This window comes from Carassius gibelio, chromosome A25 (genome assembly GCF_023724105.1).
Source record: "Carassius gibelio isolate Cgi1373 ecotype wild population from Czech Republic chromosome A25, carGib1.2-hapl.c, whole genome shotgun sequence".
In the NCBI taxonomy this organism is placed as follows: domain Eukaryota; kingdom Metazoa; phylum Chordata; class Actinopteri; order Cypriniformes; family Cyprinidae; genus Carassius; species Carassius gibelio.
The window spans coordinates 12,079,892-12,104,054 of NC_068395.1; the positions used below are offsets into that span (position 1 = coordinate 12,079,892).

The 24,163-nt window shown below is 38.0% G+C and overlaps 2 protein-coding genes across 5 annotated transcripts in view; one reads left to right on the forward strand and one right to left on the reverse strand.

The window, feature by feature from the left end:
- LOC127947334 (transmembrane protein 266-like) overlaps positions 1-8,087 on the forward strand; it is a 64,618-nt gene extending 56,531 nt beyond the window's left edge. For all 4 annotated transcript variants that reach the window (XM_052544398.1, XM_052544401.1, XM_052544400.1 and 1 more), the window contains 3 exons: positions 1,701-1,878; positions 3,830-3,892; positions 5,116-8,087. In XM_052544398.1, the coding sequence (XP_052400358.1) occupies positions 1,701-1,878; positions 3,830-3,892; positions 5,116-5,762 (888 nt within the window). In that variant the 3' untranslated portion in view covers positions 5,763-8,087. The remainder of the gene's footprint in view (positions 1-1,700; positions 1,879-3,829; positions 3,893-5,115) is intronic.
- A 141-nt stretch (positions 8,088-8,228) lies between these two features.
- LOC127947335 (electron transfer flavoprotein subunit alpha, mitochondrial-like) lies at positions 8,229-23,173 on the reverse strand. Its single transcript, XM_052544402.1, has 12 exons — positions 23,026-23,173; positions 22,156-22,305; positions 21,991-22,072; positions 21,739-21,821; positions 20,018-20,117; positions 19,237-19,347; positions 18,885-18,986; positions 17,617-17,685; positions 17,430-17,512; positions 14,777-14,842; positions 14,157-14,237; positions 8,229-8,658 (listed from the first exon to the last, which is right to left on the reverse strand). The coding sequence occupies exons 1-12, from the start codon at positions 23,062-23,064 to the stop codon at positions 8,623-8,625; spliced, it is 1,002 nt and encodes a 333-aa protein (XP_052400362.1). The 5' UTR covers positions 23,065-23,173; the 3' UTR covers positions 8,229-8,622.
- Between the last annotated feature and the right edge of the window lie 990 nt (positions 23,174-24,163).

Here is a 24,163-nt window from a genome sequence, read left to right on the forward strand (position 1 = left end):
TTGTTTTAACTTCTTTATCATTTTCTCCCCTTTCCAAATATTTTTTATAATTGCATAATCATGTCGCACTGTGTTTTGTCCAGCAGAGGGCAGCACTCTGACACACAATCAGATTTCACTTTAATTCATTTGCTCAGTAACACAGCGCCTGTAATCATTCTTCGTTTTTTTATTGATCAGATTGTATCAGTTTATTTAGCCATATTAGAGTCACCTGAAAAAATAATAATTTAAAACTCTTCTGTTTATTTGGCTCCAGAATTAAATTCTACTGATGTCCACAGACTCTTATGTATGTAATTGTGTCTCAGCAGCACAGTGCATCCTGAATATCCCCAATAATTTGAACCGCACCAAGCTCATGCTTCATTTCTGATCGGGTCTCTGCGGATGATGCAAGCTCACGTTTCAAGCTGCAATCCAGCCCAGCGTATTACATAAAACAGTCACGTGACCCGTCCAGCCCGTCTCGGCCCTCCAGACAGATAACACAGACAGGGATCAATGCACGCCACTGAAATACACAATTCACCCTAGATGTGTTTCTGTTGTTCTTCCCCGATAAGACTGATAGAAATGTCTTGAAATGCCTGATGGGAACTGATCTGAGACCCTGAGAACAGTCGAGCTCATTGATTATGTCCAGTGTGTGGACATTGATTCAACAAATAAAGCATATTATTGGAGTTGCAACATAGCAAGGAGATCTATTTCAGTGTGTTTATGATATTAATTATAGATAATTATTTGTAATACTGCCAGTAATAATTGTTTGATGACCTAAATGGCAATAACTTTAGTCAAAATTAGAATAACAGCTAGAATTATGTTATAATTTAAGAGCTATAAGTTATAACAAATAAGTATGTTTTAGATTTTTTTTTTTATTATTTATTTATTTTTTTATTTTTTTTATAATTCAATTAATTAAAAAATAATCTGGAGTTCTTAATATAATTTAAACAAAAAATAATAAAAATAAAAGATTAGAAACAAAATAAATAAAAGATTCTGCACTAATAATAGATCAAAGATTGCCTTTGAATAAAAGGTTAGATCTCCTTGTTTTCATTGAAAGACTTTTGGTTTAGTAGGGTTTCTTGACAAAACATTCTATGTAAGAGCTCATAATGACAACAAATTAAATTACACATAAATATTATTTTAAAATATTGACATTCAAAAATGTACTGTTTATTTATTTCGATTATTATTATAATTAGTATTATTTTAATTACCGTATTTTGCGAACTATAAGTCGACCTGAGTATAAGTCGCATCAGTCCAAAAATAAGTCATGGTGAGGAAAAAAACATAAGTCACACTGGACTATAAGTCGCATTTATTTAGAACCAAGAGAAAACATTACCGTCTCCAGCCGCGAGAGGGCGCTCTATGTCTTCAGTGTAGACTACAGGAGCACTGAGCAGTATAGAGCGCCCTCTGGCGGCTGGAGACGGTAATGTTTTCCCTTGGCTCTTGGTTCATGTCAAAGTAATTTTGATAAATAAGTCGCACTTGACTATAAGTCGCAGGACCAGCCAAACTATGAATAAAAGTGTGACTTATAGTCCGGAAAATACTGTAAAAATGTGTAATGCATGGGCAAAGCTATTGACAAATTTGAAAGCTGACAAAAGGGAGGGCACTATCAGTGCAGTCAGTACATCAGTGTGTGTGGGTCTTCTTGTCTCGGGCAGTTTGAGATCCGGCAGCTGAGGGCTCACCTGGCGCAGCAGGATTTGGATCTGGCCGCTGAGCGTGAGGCCGCTATGCAGATCCACCATGTGTGGGGCAAACAGAGCAGCAGCTTCCAGGAAATAGACGGCCTGGGACCCCCTGGATCTGACAACCCCAGAGAGCCCAGACCTCCTCCAGGTACCCAGACCTGTCCTACAGTTAACAACCAGCCCAGATCCATTGTGTTGACTGTATCTTACAAACCACCAGGTGTACGTATTCATACAGTTTCCGGGCCAGTAATAAAAAAAATTATAATTGGTCATTTTTCTCCATTTCGTTTACCCACCAGTGGCCTATCAAGAATTTTGGACGCTTCTTGTGTGTAACAGGATATGAATGAGAACATCAAGGCGCTCCAGTTTAGTGATTCAGAGGTGCTGCTTCTCCTCCGAGCCTTAAATCAACCCAGACACAACATCCCTTCAGTGTTTACTGTGACAGATCGTATGATATCCCATTATAACAGAGCGCTAGAATGTTCCCCTCACGTCAGGTCACATTGGGATCTGTTTGACAGGGGTACAGCTGTTCTGCTCTTGTTCCTCCTGAAAGAGTATTCAACTATGGCACAAACATCTGTTCCTTTAACCTGAAAAACCCCACAACGGTCCTCATACAAGCCACACTTCATCCCCTAGAGGATTGTGGGAAATGTGGACACCCGGAGCCAGCCTGTGGCTTTTTCCTCTAAATGACACATGGACAGAAACGCTGTCAGAGCGCAGGCCGACCCCTGGAGACTGAAGAGCGGAGCAGAGGAGACAGAGCGACGCTCGCCCGAGGGCTTGTGTCTTAGTGGCCATATTTTATATTTGACACCTCAAAGACACGTATAACACGGGAGTTAGATGCATTTAAGCACCGAAGACAAAGATGCAGAAAAAATAAGAGCTGCTGAGTGATCTCATTTTCGAAAGAGTTGCTTTTTGAAGTTGAGGGCACTACCTGTCAGAGTTCAGCCCGAGCGAGGGCTCTTTTATCTCCGCTCTGGTTCGGGGGAGAATTTACTGCGGGACATGATCGTGCTGAATCATCGCTCTCAAAGTCTGCTTAGTGTCAGAAACCGGATTCCTCGGAGACACCCAAAATAAATAGTGTTTTATTTTGGACAGCGTGAAACACAAAGCCGGCAGAGCAAAGATGAACGCGAATTCGTTTAAAAAAAAAAAATAAATGTAACATTTTGTTGTAACAAACTGCCAATGAGGTTAGAAAAATAAACTTAACTGAAGACATTTTCTATGAAAACATTATGCTTCCCAGTTAAATTGATCTTGTGTTTTAAGGATGTTCGGCTTTCTGCCAGAAAACAAGGCACAGATAATGATTTATTCCCGGTGCAGGACATGAGGAAAGACTTCAGAGCTCGCACATGTATTTTAGTTATTCTAGATGATCTTTGTGGGGCACATTACATGACCCCAAGCAATACCAACTACGGTATTCTACCAAAAGCAATGCTTACAAAATCTAGAAAGTACTATGTATTAATAAAAAAATAAATAAGGGTTTCACGTTGACTCTTTCTTTGAAAATGTGTGTGTGGTCGTCTTCCTCCTCATGTGTTATTTATATTTGGCTCTGATTGTCTTCCTGGTGTTTTAGTCGGCTGCCCATCTCCCCCCGAGCCTCCATTGATGAATATTTAAAAGAGTGAAATGAATTTAAAAAGGTGCAGTGAGTGGGGTCTGGTCTCCGGAGATGTGTGGATGGCACTTAGAGTGCAGTCGAGTCCTCGCTCTGCCAGACAGATCGTAAGACCTTGTACCCAGCCGATGACCTCCGCTGCATCTACAGTCACAGCCACGAGAGTCAGACAGCCTCTTTTTGGCTCAGGAGAAGGATGGCCAGAACCAGAACGTTAATGCATTGCTTACACTGTAGCACGCTTCACTATAGTGACTCTTAAACGTCTCCCCAGTATAAAGCAGTGATCAGAAAAGCTTTCAAATCTTAGATTTCTAAGCATCTGGATTCTATTTAGTTTTTTTGTTTAAAGAAAAAAAAAAGTTGTTTCTTGGTTTTTTGGTTTGGGGTCACTAAATGTGTGACTGACATTTGTTTTTGTTTTTATGTTTTTTTCCAGAGAGTGTCGTTCAGGATGATATGAATAACTACATCAGTCAGTATTACAGTGAGCCAAGTAGCGGTAAGTAATTATTTTTTGTGTTGATATATATACATATATGTTAAGATTAATCTATGCATATGCATCCAAATTATTGGTTTACTGATACTAGTTTTTCGGCAGATGACAATTTTAAGATGCCAAGGTGGATCATGGGTCATAAATTGTTGAAAGATACAGCATATGTGACCCTGGACCAAAAAACCAGTCTTAAGTGTCAATTTTTCCAAATGGAGATTTATATATCATATATTTATTAGGATCGGACGATATTTGTCTGAGATACAACTATTTGAAAATCTGGAATCTGAGGGTGCAAAAAAATTGAAATACTGAGAAAATCGCCTTTAAAGTTGTCCAAATTAATTCTTAGCAATGCATATTACTAATCAGAAATTAAGTTTTGATATATTTAAAGTAGGAGATTTATAAAATATCTTCATGGAACATGATCTTTACTTAATATCCTAATGATTTTTGGCATAAAAGAAAAATCTATAATTTTGCCCCATACAATGTTTTTTTTTGGTTATTGCTAAAAAATATACCCCGGCGTGTTGAGAATGATTTTGTGCTCCAGGGTCACATATATAATTTAATATTTTGGAGTATGCAAATATGTTATTTTAAAAAACATTGGCAAATGAGATATAGAATAAATTAAATATTTGTTCAATATTTACTTGAAATCAGTGTTTAGTATAATTGAGATACCGTTATCATTCATTTGTATGAATATTTTGAATCCGTTTTTATTTGAATTTTTTCCGTTTTCAATTTAGTTTTAAGAAATTTGTTGTGTTAGTCATTATTTTATAGGTCTAGTTTTTATTCATTTTTATTTCACTTTTAGTTGTCAAGTTACACTAAATAGCTGTATAATAATATAATAACTAGCTGAAATAGAAAATGTTTTATATATATATATATATATATATATATATATATATATATATATATATATATATATATATATATATATATATATATATTTGGTTTATTTTTATTTTAAGTTTATTTTTGGCTTCAAATTTAGTTTTGGTTTTAGTTATCCATAATAACCCTGCTTGAAATTCCCTTGACAATCAACAAAACCGGTCTGAAGATTACACATTGTTCAGTCGATTACACTAATCACTTGAATGCTAGAAGGTCTGGCTAATGTATCAGTTGACCACTGTCATTGATGCTTAAATATTTAGGATGGCCCTCATTCACTAAGTTACACCATCTGTTATACACAGACATTGGGGTACCCAACCCTGGTGCATGTATCATAACCACAGCAGCCATCGATGTCCACCTTCCCACCAACCCCAACCAGTTGCCGCCTTCCCTCGTCAGTGCTGACGGCCCGGGCAGTGGCCAGGAGCGCACGGGCAGCTCTGTAAGTGAAGCATCCAGCACGACCATGTCCCGGTCCAGCTGCAGCTTCACAGCCCGGAAGCACAGCGTCAGCAGCCACACGCTGGGCTCCACGACTGACTGCAGCTCTACCGTACGGGAGGCGTCCACCTCCGACTACAGCGGCCAACGATGCTGCCCTCCTCCATACTGCAGCCCTCTGACCCTGGGCACACAACCGGGTGTCCATGACCCCAGCGCAGTGGTCAAAGAACTACTCTCTTCCCTGTCTGAGGACTCCTGCCTTGCGCAAAAAGGCAGGGTGGACCCGGTCAACCTTAAATTGCCCAGTCCGGCAGGGTCGGTAAAGGCCAGCCCGGAACTGCAACACAGGGTGAACATTTACAACAAGAGAAACCAGGAACGTCTGGGGGTATTCCAGACCAAGCCACTTATCCACCTGCAGGGGACTGAGCCATCTCTGGAGGAGAAGTACAGGCTTATGGAGCCAGCAGATGCTCCACTCAGCCATATAACGGACACATAGAGCATGACGTTTGGGACGGTGACCACCAACACCAGCTGAAGCAGCCTCTCTCTTGGCCTCTCTTTCTATATCGCTTACTTACTGGCTGTGTCCGAAATATAAAAACTGTTGACATTGCTTGCAGTATCCGGAGGTAGGAAGGCATCAGGGCATATCTGAGTCTAATGTGTGTGGAACGTTCTCTACTGAAAAAGTGTGACTTGTTCTGGAGAGCCAACTTCCTGGTCCAAATCTGCTCCAACAGACCTTCTTGTAGTTTTCAAGTAATCCAGAACACCTTCGGTGGTTGATTAAAGCGTGTCTGATAAGGGTTGGAGCTAAATCCAATGTGAAGGCAAAACTTCCCAGATTTGTGTTGATTCTCTTGTTAAAAATGGTGCAAAATCACAATGCTGGAATGGTTCGAGAGAAAAAAATACTCTTAACAACTGAGGATCACACTACCAGACTTTCATAGAAACATGCTTTGTTGACAAAATACGCATGCCAAATGAAAATTCGGCTCAAACTATTAAACAAGTCTGATATCTTCCAACTGGATGCAATCATGTTCTAAAGCTAAAAAAAAAAAGTTTGCCAATAAAGACAAAAATATTTTCTGTGAAATTCCAGCCACACTCAACCAGCCTCCAAGATCTAGAGACTGGTTCTGACTGTTGGCACTAACATCCACTCCCCCCAACTCTATATTGGAGCACAAAAATCTAGGCAAAGATAACAGTTGTATTCCAGCTTTAAGTTTCTGACAGACTCTGCAGGAAGGTGCCTCTCCATGAGCTGGATTGGACCACCCCAGTGTTCCCTCAACCCTGTTCCTGTAAGTACAGTAGACATTTTTGAACTCTTCCTAACCGAGCACACCTGATTGAACTACTCCGCTTATTAACAGAGACAGCAACTCCTGAAATAGATCAGTTAGATTAAGACATCCAAAATGTGTACTGTTGGTGTGCATCCAACGTGTCGACTACAACATAACTAGTTCACTATCCGGTGCACCCCCTACTACTGAAATGCCTCCAAATCCCACTAAAACATTGGACATATCATTCCCCGTCTATGATATCCCACAACCCTGTGTATGTGGTCCAGTGGTTACTTAAAAAGTGTCTGATTGGCAGTTGAAAACAGTAATTATCTACAGAGATACAGATGGGAATCAACACGTCTGAAGTTAAAGGGTTTTGAAAGCCCGTCTAAAACTTTAGGGCACGGTTCCTCGAATCCAGCCATGGAGGCCCACTGCCCTCCAAAGTTTAACTCCAAATCTAATCAAAGACAGGCTAAATAAGGTCTCCAGAATGACTCGAAAATTACTGGGAGTTAAGTTTGATCAAGGTCTGAGCTGAACTTTTCAAGGCAGTAGCACTCCAGGGTCAGATCTGAGGAACCCTGCCTTACGGTTTACCTTCATTCAAAAACTCCAGTGATTGGGCCGTTATTACGTTGTTTCGGACACAGCCAATCTGTCTTTCTCTGTGTGTCAGCACAGCACTATGATACCCACTCCCAGGTTTCATGTTCTCAAAATGGGGCACATGAAGTGACATGAGGACAACGCTCTCTGCTACTCACCTCATGCAACGTTCCTCCGTACAGATGCACATTTTTCTCTTTCTCTGTCTCTGCAAGAGCACTTGAACTGTGTCACTCCTGCCAAAATTGCACAACCTTCCAAGAAGTCAGGTAGAGGTACATTGGGAGCCATCATTGGAAGATCCTTCAGGAATTTCAGTGTGTCTGTTGGGCGAGTGGTGTATGAAACCAGCAAAGACGCACTCTTTTAGACGGTAGACCAATATCTGAGTGCGGCTGGAAGACTTGTCACGTGTTCTCTTTCAGGGTGGCAAGGGAGGGAGTTTTTATTTGTCGAATTTGTTTATTTGTACGAAATGTAACTGACACACAATGTACAGTCCTTCTCCCCCAATGCTGCAGGGTTACATTTGATCCATGTTCAAATGTGTCAAGCTGTGTGATTCAGCCAAATTTCTTACCTTTGCCTTTCTTACATTACTGATGCTGATGTTTGTATTCAAATTCTATGCGAGGACAAAAAAAAAAGTGCTAAACTCAAGTATTTTTAAAACATGGAGAGCAAACGATAGGCGAACATTTCAGGTATACAGTATTAGAAGATTTTTATGCGAACTCATGGTTAGAATGTTGTCATAACCCTTAACCTTAGCCCCCATCCCAATAGCATGAGCCTTTGAAAAGATCTTTCTGCTTTCCGACTAAGGCAAATGAATCCTGTTATCAACAAGGGATTTTACAAACTGACAATGGGAGAGATTGTCAAGCAATTAAAAGTTGGTAACTTCAGATATCCAGTGTCATTTTTGTTGTAGTGTCAGGTTTGTTGTATTTGAAAGGATGTGTATGTTTAGAATTGGTTTTCAAGAATGCAGAATGTGATAATGTGCCTAAAACTGGTCATTTGAGACAACAAAACCAATGCACAGGAACAAGCAGAAGTATATTTATTATGATCACTTCAATGAACATCCAGGTCCAGACAGCTACCTTATTAAAACAAAACTAACAGCAAGTTACTTCCACAAATAGATGACATAAAACATGTAAAGAACATCGTAAGACAGCCATCCACAACTGCTGGATAAATGAACTCTACTCCACTGAGGTCCGTTTACAGCAGGAGAGTCCAATCCTGCTTCTGGAGGGACAGCGTCCACCATAATTTAGGTTTATTGTTTACATTAGCTATTGTAAGTACATATAGGTGTTCTGGAGGAACATCCTGTTCGGGAGGAGACCATCCGTGGAGTGTTGGCTCTGAGTTTCTTAAGGCAGGCTCCTAGTGAAGTTCTCCAGATGAGTAACGTCTTCCTGAGTCGACTCACTTTTTCAAGGCTTCGGTTAACTCGGGTACAACCTAGAAATAGATACACGGATACATAAACTGGCCCAAGTCTTTTTAACACCCTCGCCCTGTTTGCACCTGGTATTAAGATGCATTTCTGTTGATCTGATACCAAGTGGACAAAACTACATACAGGTGTAAACCGTCTGAAACATTTTTAGGTGCAGAATTTTACTTTATTTTTTAATTTAGTGCTGTTTTCTGTGCGCGCACACACCCAAAGTGCACTCATGAGCCCCTTTCACACTGCACGTCGGACCCGCAATATTCCTGTAACATTGCCTGGTCGCCTTCTGTGTGAAAGCAACCACGTCCCGGAATTGATTACCGAATTGAACCCGGGTCGGGGACCTAGTAACATTGCGGTAATCGATCCGGAACGAGCGCTGTGTGAACAAAAGCCAGATCTAATTCCGTATCGAAGTGATGACGCGCGTTATCACGCGACTCTTTTACCGGCTGTTTTGAAGGAAGATCAACATTCGCGACGAAAACATACGTGCAAACTGTAATGAAGCAGAGATCAGTTAGTTCCTCACTTTCCGCGCTGACGCCGAGATCGTTTGCTTGCTTCAGTTAAAGTATAACGTGCCAAGCGTTGTCGACTCGTACATTACACGTCACGCGCTGATGTCACGTGTCGTTACGGGATCTTCACGGGTTGTGTGTGAAAGCACGCACATATACCGGGTCATCACTGGCAGTGTGAAAGTGCCAAATCTAGCGACCAGGGAACAATTACAGGAACACTTTACCCCTGTATTTGCCGGAATGGCAGTGTGAAAGGGGCTATAGAGTCGCATCTCTGACAGCACACCATTACAGAACAGAGTTCACTTTTTTTTTTTCGCACTTAAACGACCAAATACACACACAATTAAGTCAAAATGCCTATTTTGGTGGGTGTCATTGTAGTTACAGTCTAAACCAAGTTAAAAAAAATTTAAATGAGTTTTAAATTAAACTGATGTGTGTTTTAGAACTGTGCGTTTGTCTGAAAGCAGAGAGAACAGCTTGCTTGTCTGTGTTATTAATATTAAAGAACAAAAGAAAAATCTCTCTGCTCAAATTTGTTTTTGACTGAAAAAATATCTTTGGTAAGGATTAATCTATAAATATGTGGTAAAACTTGAAAGAAATACTGCTCAGCATTAAGCAAAATTTAGTCTCACAAAGGCGTTTTTGTGTAAAAACATGAATGCAGAGTGCTGAAAGAAACTGAATGAAAATGTATGAATATATAAATGCATAAGGCAGAACTGACTGTCTTCAGATATATGCTTTTCATATCTTCCTCGGTGTATTGCCTCTTAAAGCGGTGTTTAAAAGCACTGCTTTGTTTACGGTGGTTACCGGGGAAACTGCTCAATTGCTGCTGGTCCATCAGCGCCACCTGCTGTCAGACAGCGGAGTTACAGTATTGTTCAAAATAATAGCAGTACAATGTGACTAACCAGAATAATCAAGGTTTTTCGTATATTTTTTATTGCTACGTGGCAAACAAGTTACCAGAAGGTTCAGTAGATTCTCTGAAAACAAATGAGACCCAGCATTCATGATATGCACGCTCTTAAGGCTGTGCAATTGGGCAATTAGTTGAATTAATTGAAAGGGGTGTGTTCAAAAAAATAGCAGTGTGGCATTCAATCACTGAGGTCATCAATTTTGTGAAGAAACAGGTGTGAATCAGGTGGCCCCTATTTAAGGATGAAGCCAACACTTGTTGAACATGCATTTGAAAGCTGAGGAAAATGGGTCGTTCAAGACATTGTTCAGAAGAACAGCGTACTTTGATTAAAAAGTTGATTAGAGAGGGGAAAACCTATAAAGAGGTGCAAAAAATGATAGGCTGTTCAGCTAAAATGATCTCCAATGCCTTAAAATGGAGAGCAAAACCAGAGAGACGTGGAAGAAAACGGAAGACAACCATCAAAATGGATAGAAGAATAACCAGAATGGCAAAGGCTCAGCCAATGATCACCTCCAGGATGATCAAAGACAGTCTGGAGTTACCTGTAAGTACTGTGACAGTTAGAAGACGTCTGTGTGAAGCTAATCTATTTTCAAGAATCCCCCGCAAAGTCCCTCTGTTAAAAAAAAGGCATGTGCAGAAGAGGTTACAATTTGCCAAAGAACACATCAACTGGCCTAAAGAGAAATGGAGGAACATTTTGTGGACTGATGAGAGTAAAATTGTTCTTTTTGGGTCCAAGGGCCACAGGCAGTTTGTGAGACGACCCCCAAACTCTGAATTCAAGCCACAGTACACAGTGAAGACAGTGAAGCATGGAGGTGCAAGCATCATGATATGGGCATGTTTCTCCTACTATGGTGTTGGGCCTATTTATCGCATACCCGGGATCATGGATCAGTTTGCATATGTTAAAATACTTGAAGAGATCATGTTGCCCTATGCTGAAGAGGAAATGCCCTTGAAATGGTTGTTTCAACAAGACAATGACCCAAAACACACTAGTAAACGGGCAAAGTCTTGGTTCCAAACCAACAAAATTAATGTTATGGAGTGGCCAGCCCAATCTCCAGACCTTAATCCAATTGAGAACTTGTGGGGTGATATCAAAAATGCTGTTTCTGAAGCAAAACCAAGAAATGTGAATGAATTGTGGAATGTTGTTAAAGAATCATGGAGTGGAATAACAGCTGAGAGGTGCCACAAGTTGGTTGACTCCATGCCACACAGATGTCAAGCAGTTTTAAAAAACTGTGGTCATACAACTAAATATTAGTTTAGTGATTCACAGGATTGCTAAATCCCAGAAGAAAAAAAAATGTTTGTACAAAATAGTTTTGAGTTTGTATAGTCAAAGGTAGACACTGCTATTTTTTTGAACACACCCCTTTCAACTAATTGCCCAATTGCACAGCCTTAAGAGCGTGCATATCATGAATGCTGGGTCTTGTTTGTTTTCTGACAATCTACTGAACCTACTGGTAACTTGTTTGCCACGTAGCAATAAAAAATATACTAAAAACCTTGATTATTCTGGTTAGTCACATTGTACTGCTATTATTTTGAACAATACTGTACATTTTCATTCAGTCTGTCTGCCTTCTAGTTCAGACCAATGCAAATCAATTCTTTTGTTTTAAATCTTAGCCTGCAGATGGAAAACAAGCTAATGTGCATTCTGAAAATCTCAACACTAAATGCCTACAATTTATGATTTTGAGCTCTCTCTTAAAATTAGTTAAAAACTGAAATGGGAAGTTTATCTTTAAATAATTTTATTATTCTTTTTTTTGTCAAATCTAGTAGATAACTTAAGTCACCAAACCAAGATTTTTGATTGTTTAAAATCTGGCCATTTTTAAAATTAGCATTTTAATGTTTATGCAAACAAAAAGTGTTTTTTATTTATTATTATTATTGTTTGTTGGTCTTTGACATTAAACAGTAACTTTATTTTTTTTTTCTTAAATCATATTAATAATAATAACTAAAAAAAATTTTTTCAGAAATTTTCAGACCAGAATTGTGACCGTGAATGACTGACCTTGTTTGTGATTTGAAAAGTATGTGTGCACGTTCATTGCAGAACACAAATTACTCAAGATAAACGACTGATTCACGTTCTCTCAACCGCTTGTAAATCTGTGTAAAAAAATTAGCTGAAAACAAAAAAACGTGCGTATGTGTCCACCCCCACAACCCTCCCCCGCCCCTGGAAAAAAAAGTCAGGTTCGGGATTTTTTTGCTTTAACCCCTGCGTGTTGTTGAAGTGTGTTAGCCAAACAGGATTTTAAACTTTGCCGGCTAAATCGTAAGTTCGTTTTCGAGGCAAAATAAAACACTGTACAAAGCACTATGTTCTCTTAGCATTCCTGAACCATCAGTGTTCTACTTAGTCAAAAGTGGACAAAACACCAGGTATAAATGGTTGAAAGTGGATAAAACACCAGGTATAAATGGGAATGTGTCTCCATTGAGTGACCAAAACACATTTTAATACCAGATGTAAACGGGGCCCCTTAAAGCAGAACCCATTTGTATCTGTCAAACTCTTTTCCATTGTTTAAGCACATTAGGTAGAGTGGTTGTCATTTGAGAACCTCCTGAACTTTACCTATACGTTGAGTTTCTCATCTAAAACCGAGGTGTGCCCTGAAAAACTATATCATCACCCCAATATGTCCCCAGCTCACTTTTCAATCTAAGGAAGGAGGAGAAAGCCCATACATTTTAATCAGTTACCCGAGGAGTGATCACGTGTAAGCTGATCTGATCGCCAGCACTGCCCATCATCAGCAATCACTTTTACACAGTTTACCTGCACGCCTGAGTCTAGCACGCACCGCCTGAATAAAAGATGAACGACAGGGCAAACACAGGGAAATAAACGATGCTAGCGTTACACGAGGTAAACACCAACAACAGATGGACGTGGTGTGTGTGTGTGTGTGTGTGTGTGTGTGGCAGCCCTCTGGCACTGAACGTGTGTGCCATCTTAAACTATGGCGCGCAGCCGGCCGTGTAAAGCTCTGGTGAGAGGAGACCGAAAATAAAGGTGAAAAACTACACCCGCACACTTGTGCCGACTATCAATTACTTTTCTGCTCCGAAAGAAGAAGTAGTTGTATATAAGGCTTCTGGCTGGAGCCACGAGACGCCACTGATTAATTCAGAAACTCAATAATTCAGAAGTCGCACACTCTCCATTAGGTGGAATAATGCTCCCTGCAAAATTTAAAAGGGAAATAATGGGACAGTTTTTTTTTTTTAATCGCTCTGGTTTTGGTTCTAGATTGGCTTTGGCTGCAGAAATGAATACCAGGTAATTTGAAATGTACAGCGCTATTAATAATAAACTTGAAACGGTCCTGCTGATTGTCTGAGGCTCTGGATTAAAATGTCTCTGATGACCTGACAACGATCTCTTGTGTAGATGAGATCTGTGTTTAGAGGAAGAAGACTATCTTTCTTGTTACGTATACTTTATCCTTAGTTGGATCTTCGAATGGCAAATGCCTTCTCCTCCCTGTCCTGAGGAACTGGGCCCATATTTAGTGATGAATTAGGATGTAAGGTAGGAACGGTATCTCATCAATGTCCAAAAAATATATATATTTTTTCTACCCATATAAAAAAACTGTCATCATTTTATGTTAAATCTTTAAATTGAATCAATTCAGTTAAATTAATTGTTAAACTTGCAACAAAAAAAATTATTCTGAATGATTATAGGCTGATAAAAAAAATCAAAAAGTCTTTTGTTGTATTAATTATATTTATAGCTACACTAAAAATTATATTAAAATAGAACAATAAAATAAAAATAATATAGCACAAAAATACATGAAAATAAAATCTTATGACAAATTTGACATTCAATAAATTAAGTCATTTAATTTGGTAGAGCTTTGGTATTTGGTATTGATTGGAGAATGTAAAAGAAAGTTTTGAAAGCAGAAGTCGGATTCAAACCTGTGTTTCCTACATGAGCACCACAAGTCTCTAATCTCTAGGTCACAACTACAGCAAGGAATCTTACCTTGAACAGATCTGCCACTAGGCCATAGTCAGCCACCTGGAAAATGGGGGCTTCTGGGTCCTTGTTGATGGCCACGATGGTCTGTGAAACAATGAAGTAAATAATTCAGCATGGTGGGCTGTATTAAATAGAAAGCCTCTATGGGACGAGCGCTGATGGACTATAGTCTCCATAAACTGACATGAAAAACAATTCTCAAAGGTCAATTCCCAGAACAAGTGCAGTAGTAACAAAAAATGCTAACACATTATTCTTGTAAACATCTCATCAACATGAGGACGACGCTCATTTATGGGACATGAGGATGAAGATGGTTATGACGGGCTCTGACAGATAAAGCAGCTCTACCAGGAACTCATTTCCAAAGGTGCAGAACAGAAAATGCAGATGAATTATGGATGCAGGTAAAAAGCTACTCCACATGGCTTTTAAAACACTCCATTACAATCCACCGTCACACTCAAAAGTGAGTTAACTTGGCATATTCTGGAAACTCTTGGAAACACCTCTGCTCATTGGTGGGGGTTTCCTCTGATTGCTGATATTATCACAGAAAATGATATCTTCTTAGTGTACTACAGTGTGTGGCTGTGTATTCTGACATGTATTAATAACTGTACCTTGCTATCTTTCATTCCAGCAAGATGTTGGATCGCTCCAGAGATGCCAACCGCAATGTACAGCTCCTGCAGAGTAACCAAAAAAGTATTGAATTGATTTGAAACTGAATCATTATACAAACCAGCAATTTCTTGCTCTTTTGAATAAAACATTTTTGACCACCCGTATTTGCATTTTACGGTCTATTCAGTACTCAGCAACTTTGCATGTTTATGAACGGCCAGTAGTTTTCAGAAACAGGAATTAGCCAATCACATACATGACTTTACTCCTCTAAATTACAGCTGTAGTTTTTTTTTTTTTTGAAGAAGAAGAAGAAAAGAAATCAGCAAATATTATAAGTGGATTGTGGGGAGAAAATTAGATGCTTACTAAGAATACATCATATATATATATATATATATATATATATATATATACACACATACACACACACACATATATATTTATGTACTATATTTATGTAACATGTTAGCCATCTATATATAAATTGTGGCAATTAATCGTGTATGATATTCATTAAAATCACATAATGTTAAGTTGTAACATCAGTATATTTCTCTCATTTACTTAACAAACGTATTACATAACATATTCTCTCTTCACATGCAAAACTAGCCAGTTATGAATCACTTGTGCTTCACAGGAAGCTCATTAAATATGCTTTCAGAATCCTGTTCTGCACAAGCCTGATTGGCTGACATGTTTCAATTAGCAGCAGTTAAAATGAACGGCACTGGTGTAAATGAGGCTGGCGCTTCAAATTAAACCATGAGCTAGACTCCTGTATGCATATTATACAGAAATGTGACAGAAAATCCTCAACAAGCGGCTATTTAGCCATGTCACAGGTTGCGAACGATACAATAACGGAGGACGTTTAAAGCTGTAAAGTTGAGCTAAACCCAGCAGGATCTCGGCGTTGGCACAGAAGCACTCTGCTGACCTCTCGTCCCGGAGTACAGGCCACAACATCCTCACAATTACTCAAAAGAGGAGCACTTGGGGGATGTGGCAGGGAGTGTCCCGAGGGAGAGGAACATCAGTGGCTCTCAGCTTAATGCACTGCTCCATCAATATTTCAGAGCAGTTTAATGTGACTGCAGCTCTCTCCCGAGGGGCCACTGCTTCACTTTGTGAACATGCGGCCGGACGGAGCACTAAAAGCCAGCAGGGCTGGTGTCTCAGATGGGCTGAGTGGAGACCCGCACATATCTCAGGATCCACAGGATGGAGGAGGTTGAAGTGGGTGGTGGATAAAAGTTTGCTGAGGATTTCTTATAGTTATCAGATAACTGTTGCTAATTATCTCCACCTTCCCATTTACTTCATAAATTAAAATCTTGTTTTTTTTTCTTAAAATGTAATTTCTCCACCTCTGCTGAATGTTTCAACACACAAACAGAATCTGTGACATTATGGGAGTTGGCACTTTATGAGAATAGGGCACAAAACATGGTCTGAATCTCCAGAAATCCTATTTTGCGGTGCTTTAAAAAAAAAAAAAAAAATGTATGAGATGGGCTGTGAAAGATGGTTCAGAATATGTTATTATTACAAGAACAAACTAAAGGTTAAAAACAAAGGTTGAAACTTTGAATAATATCCGATAAATTAATTAGATTGTTAAATGTTTTGAAATCGATTTTATTCTTTCATATTAATTTTACTTACAGATTTTAATAATTGTTTTAATAAAGTCATCTTTTTTTATATGTCTATATTGTTTTAACTAATTATTTATTTCCATTATAGCTTTAGTTCTTTTAGTACATCAAGTTTAACTAAAAGAAAATGAAAAATACCATCTTGGAAACTAGCTAAAAAAAAAAATCATTTAAGTTATTATTTTGAGTTAACATTTATTTATTTTTTCATAGTTATGAAAGACAATTTTTAATATAACTCCCGACTGGATTATTCTGAAAGAAGAGAGTCACATACACCGGGGATGCTTCGAGGGTGAGCGGAAGATGGACGAATTTTAATTCTCGGGTGAACTTACCCTTTAAATAGTTGTATTTGCAGCATCATGGTGCACATCTTTAAACATGTATTTTACATAAATACGCAGCAAAAACACTTTAAAGCATGCACCTCCAGTCATCAAAACACCAAGATTAACCACGAAAGGCACACTCAATCCACCCAAAACAAATGGACTCAAGTTCATTTCACTGGCAGAACTCATTCGGGACTTGTTCAGGGTGAATACTAATGCACAAAATTCAGATTGCGCTTGACAAGCTTGTCAAAACATTTAGAGAATTGGGTTTGGGGCTGATCTGAGCTCAGGGCAGACCTGTGTGGTGCACGGCTCTACTAATGGCTCTGGTAAATCATTTAGGAGCCGGAATGTGCCATTAACTACATCACAACGCCTCAGAGCTCCGCTAATGTGTGGATAATGACAGCGGGGAGGTCCCACTCGCAGCGGATAATGGAAAATTAACCTTTTTAAAGGGCAACACTGATCCATCTTTCTGGACTCAAACAGAGACAACAATTAGATGTTCTTGTATTCAAAGTCAAGATGGTTTATAAAGTCTAAAAAGCTGGTGGGTTTGTAGCTTTGAGAGAATTTTTCTCCCCTCTGTAGTGACGGTAGGACACTGAGAAAAAAGACAACTGGTTTTTGACAGCGGTACTTACAGGAGCCACAATCTTTCCCGTCTGTCCAACCTGCATGTCGTTGGGGACATAACCAGCGTCAACTGCGGCTCTGGAGGCACCGACTGCAGGAACATTTCAGTGGTTTTATTTTAAATTCACGTAGCTTGATTAAAAACTAAAACTTAAACAGAAACTAGAGTAAAAATCAACACAACGAACAGCGTACCGGCTGCGTTCAGTGTGTCAGCGAGGTCGTACAGCAGTTTGAAGTTCTCGCCGTTCTTCAAGCCCCTCCCTGTTATGACAGAAAGACGGCAGATGGGCATAAAATATGAAATTACTGACAAGGTTATGACTCCAGTAGGATCGATACTGTCTCCGTTTACTATTGATTTTCTGAGCAAAGAAAAAAAAACTGCCTGGAAATTTCTAGGGGATACCCAACATCATGACCTGAGGTTCACATAGACAACAAACATCAACACAAAGATGATGCAGTCCCTGTGGAAAACCGTTTCAGTTTATTGTCATTTATCTAGGTCATTTTTCTTTGATTAAGCAATAAAGTATGAGCGTTTCTGCTTTATTTCTTTTAGAAATCAATAAAGCTTTGTTTATAATAAAATATAATACAGACAATACAGTAAAAAGCAATTACATGACATGTAGATTTTAAAATATTATAAAAATGTATTTATTTATTTAGTCATACCAGCCTCAAAAAGGTGGCAAAAATGTAATAATAATAGTAATACAACATACAATGAATGAACAATTATAATATTCAAATTTAATATTTTATGAAATACTTATACAGATCAAAATTAATTTTAAAATTAACAATTGTAATTGACTGTTGTTATTTTTCTGCAAGCAATAAATTATAAGAGTTTGTGTCTACAGGTTGTTTAGAATTAAATATCCTAAGAAAAATATATTTTTTTAAGTATGCATGTATGTACTTGTATATTTATCGATCATAAAAAGCTATATTCATGGTAAAAAATTAAGAAGAAATACTACAATGTATATTTAAGCTTCATACTACATTATGATAAAAATTATATAAAATCTTTTCATATTTGATATATCTACACGCACAAACGTGTGTGTGTGTGTGTGTGTGTGTGTGTGTGTATATATATCTATCCATCTATATGGATGGATAAACATCATATACTAAATAATTGTATTCACGCACACAATTTCCCCAGGTGAAAACCCCAAACGTTTCTGGATAAAATCCTTGTCTAGTAACATTAAAGCAGTACAGGCCAGTAGAATACGGAGGTACCTTACTAAAAAAAAAGAGATAAGAGTGACTCTTCTGCTTAAAAAGGGTGAAGTGACAGAATTACAGGTTATCATCACAGCATAGCTGAAACACTGAACTGACCAATCAGCATTTGGGAGTGAACTACACATTCTCTAACATGCATTAGTTAATATTAGGACAGCTTCCTGTAATGTCCGATGGATGTTTGTGGTTCTTACCTCCAGACACCACGACTTTAGCACCGGTGAGTTCTGGACGGTCACTCTTGGTTAGCGTCTGTTCCAGCCACTCAGAGACTCCAACAGCGGCAGACGGAGAGACTGCGAAAGCAACAACATCTCGTGAGGAGACGTCCAAATAAACAGGCCGAGTTGTTCCGAAATGCCCTTTACGATGTCTTTAAAACCAACGTTTAAACAAACCAGCCCATCAAAACCTGGCAGCGGAGTGGAAGATTATATACAGCGCTAAATACTATAAACCTTTGTGTGTGGTATCAAAGTCAGCGTGACCTTAAAGCAAAACATGAACAAACAACAGTGTGTTTAACTTCATCAAACGACTCGGTACCTTCCTCTGAAGACGCGCTGCCCCCCTCCACAGCTGCAGGTTCAAAGGAAGTGCCTCTGACGGTGAAGACCTTGACGCTTTCATTGCACTTGACTGTGCTGAGGGCATTTCCTGTGAACCGAAAACATGTTTGAAATGACCACAAATATTGTTAATGGCAAAACATAAAACTAAAAAAAAATTGTTTATTTTTTTGTTAAGAGAAGCTAGATTTTCACTATATAACAGCCTGTATTAATACACATTACTATAATGAAAAACATATCATCATAAAATGTCCATTTAATGGCTTTTCAGATCATTTAGGCAAATGTATTATAAATCATATGCGCAGGACCTTCAAGGATCCCCTGGCTGAAAACCTTGGACAAGTGGCAAACCACCACTTTTCATTTGATGTTTGCGAGAAAAACCGTTATATCTGATTTAAAATAGCATTTAAATAAAGGGGTCTCATAAATAATAGTGCCCTGTGCTTGCCAAAGACAAAGTGGCCGGAGTAATTAGGAAGTATTTATGGCAGTAGAGTTTATGGATGAGAAGCGGTGAACAGAAAAATAATACATGCAAAGTGGGACAAAAAGGCTCCCCCCTTAGATATCAAGATGAAAATACACGTCATTGCTTGTCTCCTTGTACGATGGCTAGACTCCTAAATCACAAACTCTGTGTTAAACAACGAGGAGGATATGGAACAAACCAGGACGTTTATTTGAAAGCAAACAGGTTTAAAGCAAGCGTTTCATTGAGAAGTGCTAGTGGTGCGTTAGTTTGTGTTTACCGGCGTAAATGCTCCTCACAAAGGTGTCTGGAGATTTGATCTCAATGATTTCTGAAATGGGAGCCACATCCAACTTGGCAGCCACTCTTGGAAGGAGATTCTACGAATAAAGACACACACACACCCTTATTAAAGACAAACGGATGTTTCTGAAGCTCTTGGATTAAGTTCAAGCCATTAACATGTCCGTCCTTATCTACAGATGTGGTCAGATTTGATTTGTGTGGAAATAGCATTATTTTGGGCAGGCATTGCTCAAAATCCAGTTTCAGCGCATGTCTGAAAACTTTGGCCATCCTGCATCGCAGACAGAATAAATATCGTCGAGTCTGCAAAAGAGCTCTAAGTTATGTCTGGAGGTGAAAAATATTGCATAGTGGTAATTCAAGTGTTTTATATAGTGACATAATGAAACCAAATCCACCACTTAAGAATCCATCAAATAAAATACATTTAGCCTGTGAGGAAATTGAGACTAATACATCTCTTTGGTCTGGGGTTAGGCTACATAAGATACTGTTTAATGTATTACAATTCAATTTAAATACCATTAGATCTGCTGCCTGACAGTTTGGCTGTGGAATGACAGATAACCGTGCATATAATAGAGCCGCACTAACTGAGGACGGACTTCTCCCTCTGTTGCAAAAGTCAAAGGCAGTATGAGAGTTTCTAATCCATTTCACTTCGGGAAATAATCAGATAGCTTTGCAATGAGAGGAACTACAAAATCCTGCATGAAGTAAGGCATAGCTACCCTAATGACTGATGCAAACACGTGAAGAGGAAAAAATCAAGGAAAAACGTATGTAATTTTGGCATGATCACAAAAAAGAGATTCTGATCAAAGTTATTTCATCAGATTGTCATTATATTAATTATTATGTCATCAAATAAAAATGTATACATATATTTACCAATTTATTTTCATCTGATACAAATTCACCAAATAAAAAATAACAAAAATGCAAAAAAGTGTGTCAAATATGCTTGATCTGATAAAAACAAAGCAAAATGTAAAAACCGTGGAAGCTTAGTTCAATATTATAAATGTTCATCATCAAATAAGTTCAAGTAAAAAATGTCATGTTCAATTCATAAAATCTGATAAATGTTTACCATCAGAAAATAAATAAATAAATAAATACATAAAAGCATGAAAAAAAAGATAAGGCAAAACCTTTTTCCTTTTATTAAATTTGATAAAAGTTTGCCATTAAATAGAAAAAGATCAAGGCAAAAATTTAAATCATTTCTGTTCAAACTTTAGCAAACACTATCAAAAGGCAAAAGAAAAAAAAGTAATAAATCTCTACAATTATACAAACTTCGTAATTAAAGAAAAAAAAATAATAATAATAAATAAATAAATATATATATATATATATATATATATATATATATATATAATTTTTTTAAAGTAAGAAATCTTTACAATTGTACAAACTTGTGAAAAAGTTGTCATTTTGTTCAGTCTGATAACAATTTGCCATTGCAATAAAAACCTAACCACAGTATTTTTAGTGTTCACTATAGATGCATGTGGCCTGCTATTTTATTCTGACCATTTTTGTCTATTTGTTCAATCTGTTCATACATACATACATACATACATGCTCAATACATGCAATCTCATACAGTGTTGTAAAGGACACATGATGGCTAAATGATAAAGACAACAAAATGTCACCCAACTTCCTCAACCTTTGCTTTGAATTTACCTTTCCGAAAGCAGAAGCTCCCGCACAGATGTGTGTGAAACTGAACTGTTTCTGGGTCGCCAAGATGAGAGGCGTCAGCTCCTCTGTGGAAGACGGAAGAATTTCGTATTTCATTTAAATCGCTCAATACCTCCTCCTTTCAACTCTCAGACACTTTATGCAAAGTTACTGGTGTAAATCTTCCGTAAAGAGCAGTACAACAATCAAATACTTATGAAATTTATGAACACAACTAAATGAAGTAGGGTTTACCTGGCAGAAAACCTTTGTAGGATTCATGCTGAGCTACCAGAACTTTCTTCACCCCTTGAACTTTGGACAACTGCTCTGCCACCTGTCCAGAAACCCATAATCAGACCCCTGAAATTAGTCTTTCAAACTGCTACACATAAATCAATGTGCTTGAACAGATAATACCTTAGCACAGTTTGTTCCAGCAACCAAACAGGACACGTCACTGCCCAGTTTCGTAGCAGCAGTGATGGCGTTCAGCGTGATGGGGGTCAGCGTCTCATTATTGTGCTCGGCAACAACCAGAGTACTCTGAAACCTCTGAATCAGAGCAGACTGGGAAAAGAAACAGAACAGGTTTGGTTAACTACTGAATCAGATACAGTAATATATATATATATATATACCTGACAGGCCCTTTCACCCAAATAACTGATATGAGGTTACTATACAGTGGATCCAGACATTGTTCTGTAGGCCACAGAGATCATGAGAGATCGGAGACATCACAGGGGTTAGGATCTGACCTAATATATTCAGTGTAGGTCAAGCCGTTAACGCTACATGAGGACGATGACGAGGTTTCATAATGCATTGTTTACAAATTGCATAACCTTGATAGATAACTAGCAAGCTCTGTTTATTACCAAATCATACACCAAGTGTCCTGAAAAACATGTCATGTTTATTCAATGTTGTTCAAAAGGTCAAGATTTCTGTTTATAGCTATAAAAAGAAGAAAAACTATTAGAATATATGAAACTTGTCGTTTAGACGCCAAGCTAGCATACTATATAACCATAAAAAACATGTTTGCAAAGTAACTAAAGCATTTGACATTGCGCTTTGACGCTCACATTTCAAAAACAAGACGATATGGAAAAGAACCGCAGTTTAGTATCATATTGCATAACTTCTGCTGAACTGAAGGAGTTAGCCAGCGTGCTAAGCTAGTCATGTAATTGTATTTCTGTCTATAAACGGTAGAGAGAACGAATAGCAGCTTAAAAGGAGGTGTGCACTGGTTAATGTGTCGTTTCGACGGATTTGTCTTACCAGCTGCCTGAGATGTGTCTTGTTTACTGCTCTGAGCATGATTTCTGCGGCAGTCTGTCAGCAGCAGCCACACTGTCACTGCTTTAGTAACAAGGATAGAGGTTAAGCTGAGATCTCGCGAGACTTTGCGAGATCAAAAGAGACCCCCAACAGCTCTAATGTGGTTTGTGTGCTAACGTTCATCAGGATATGTGCAATGTCAAAAATATAAATATTTATAAGAAAATGAATAATCAATAAACTGTTAGTAGAGATCGAACTGTATAATAGTATAGTGGGTGGAGTCGGTGGATATTTAATTAGGAGGCGTGGTTTAATAGCTTAGATAATATATGTGGAGCTTTTAGTTCAGAAGAGGGCACTTACAGAGACTGTAAACGCAGCAGGGCCCACTGGACCGAGGGTTGCGTTTTTAGTTATGTTTTTCAGTTATAGGCAGAGGCAGGATATTTTTGGAAACAGCCTCAGCAAGTTTTCTGTAAAGCAAAATAATGCATTTTCATATGAATATGATTTTTTCTCTCCAGTTTTTAGAGGTATGATTATTATTCACTTTTTTTGTTAGTTAGTTTTATTTACTACTTTTATGTAGGCTAATTTATGGATTTGACAAGATTTTATGATTTCTATTCACATGCAAAATAAAGTAGGCTAATTCTTTTTTTTTAAGTTGAAGACAAGAGAAAAAGATTATTTATTTATGATTTTTTGGATTAAGTAGTTATTAAAATAATTTAAAGTTCAAGGCTGTTCAATAAAATTATACAATAAAATAATAAAATAAATCACCAACACATTTTTGTCTATTTTATTCTGTAGCAGAGGCATCAAATATGAGACTGCATGTAGGCTACTGAACATATACAAATATATATATAGCCTATATTAGCATTTTAATTTGCTTTAATAAGTTGAAAACCTTTCGTCTGCTATTTAAAGTCAATTCAAATGGAATGAGTTTATTAGATTGAACAAATAGACAAAAAATGGTCAGAATAAAACTGCAGGCTAAATGCATAAAAAACCGTATATAAAACAGTTATGATTCTATCAGACAATTGTATTTGATGGTTTTATTCAACAGTTTATAGTGAAAGCTAAAAACAATACTGTGGTTATGTTTTTATTGTAATGGCAA

Bases quoted from the DNA above. Each gene is read 5' to 3' on its own strand.
- LOC127947335 (XM_052544402.1), bottom strand. From the start codon at position 23,064: ATGCTCAGAGCAGTAAACAAGACACATCTCAGGCAGCTG. The intron at 17,513-17,616 runs GTACGCTGTTCG...ATGTTCCTGCAG, and splicing joins TGACACACTGAACGCAGCCG to TCGGTGCCTCCAGAGCCGCA. The intron at 8,659-14,156 runs GTAAGATTCCTT...ATCTATTTCTAG, and splicing joins TAGTGGCAGATCTGTTCAAG to GTTGTACCCGAGTTAACCGA.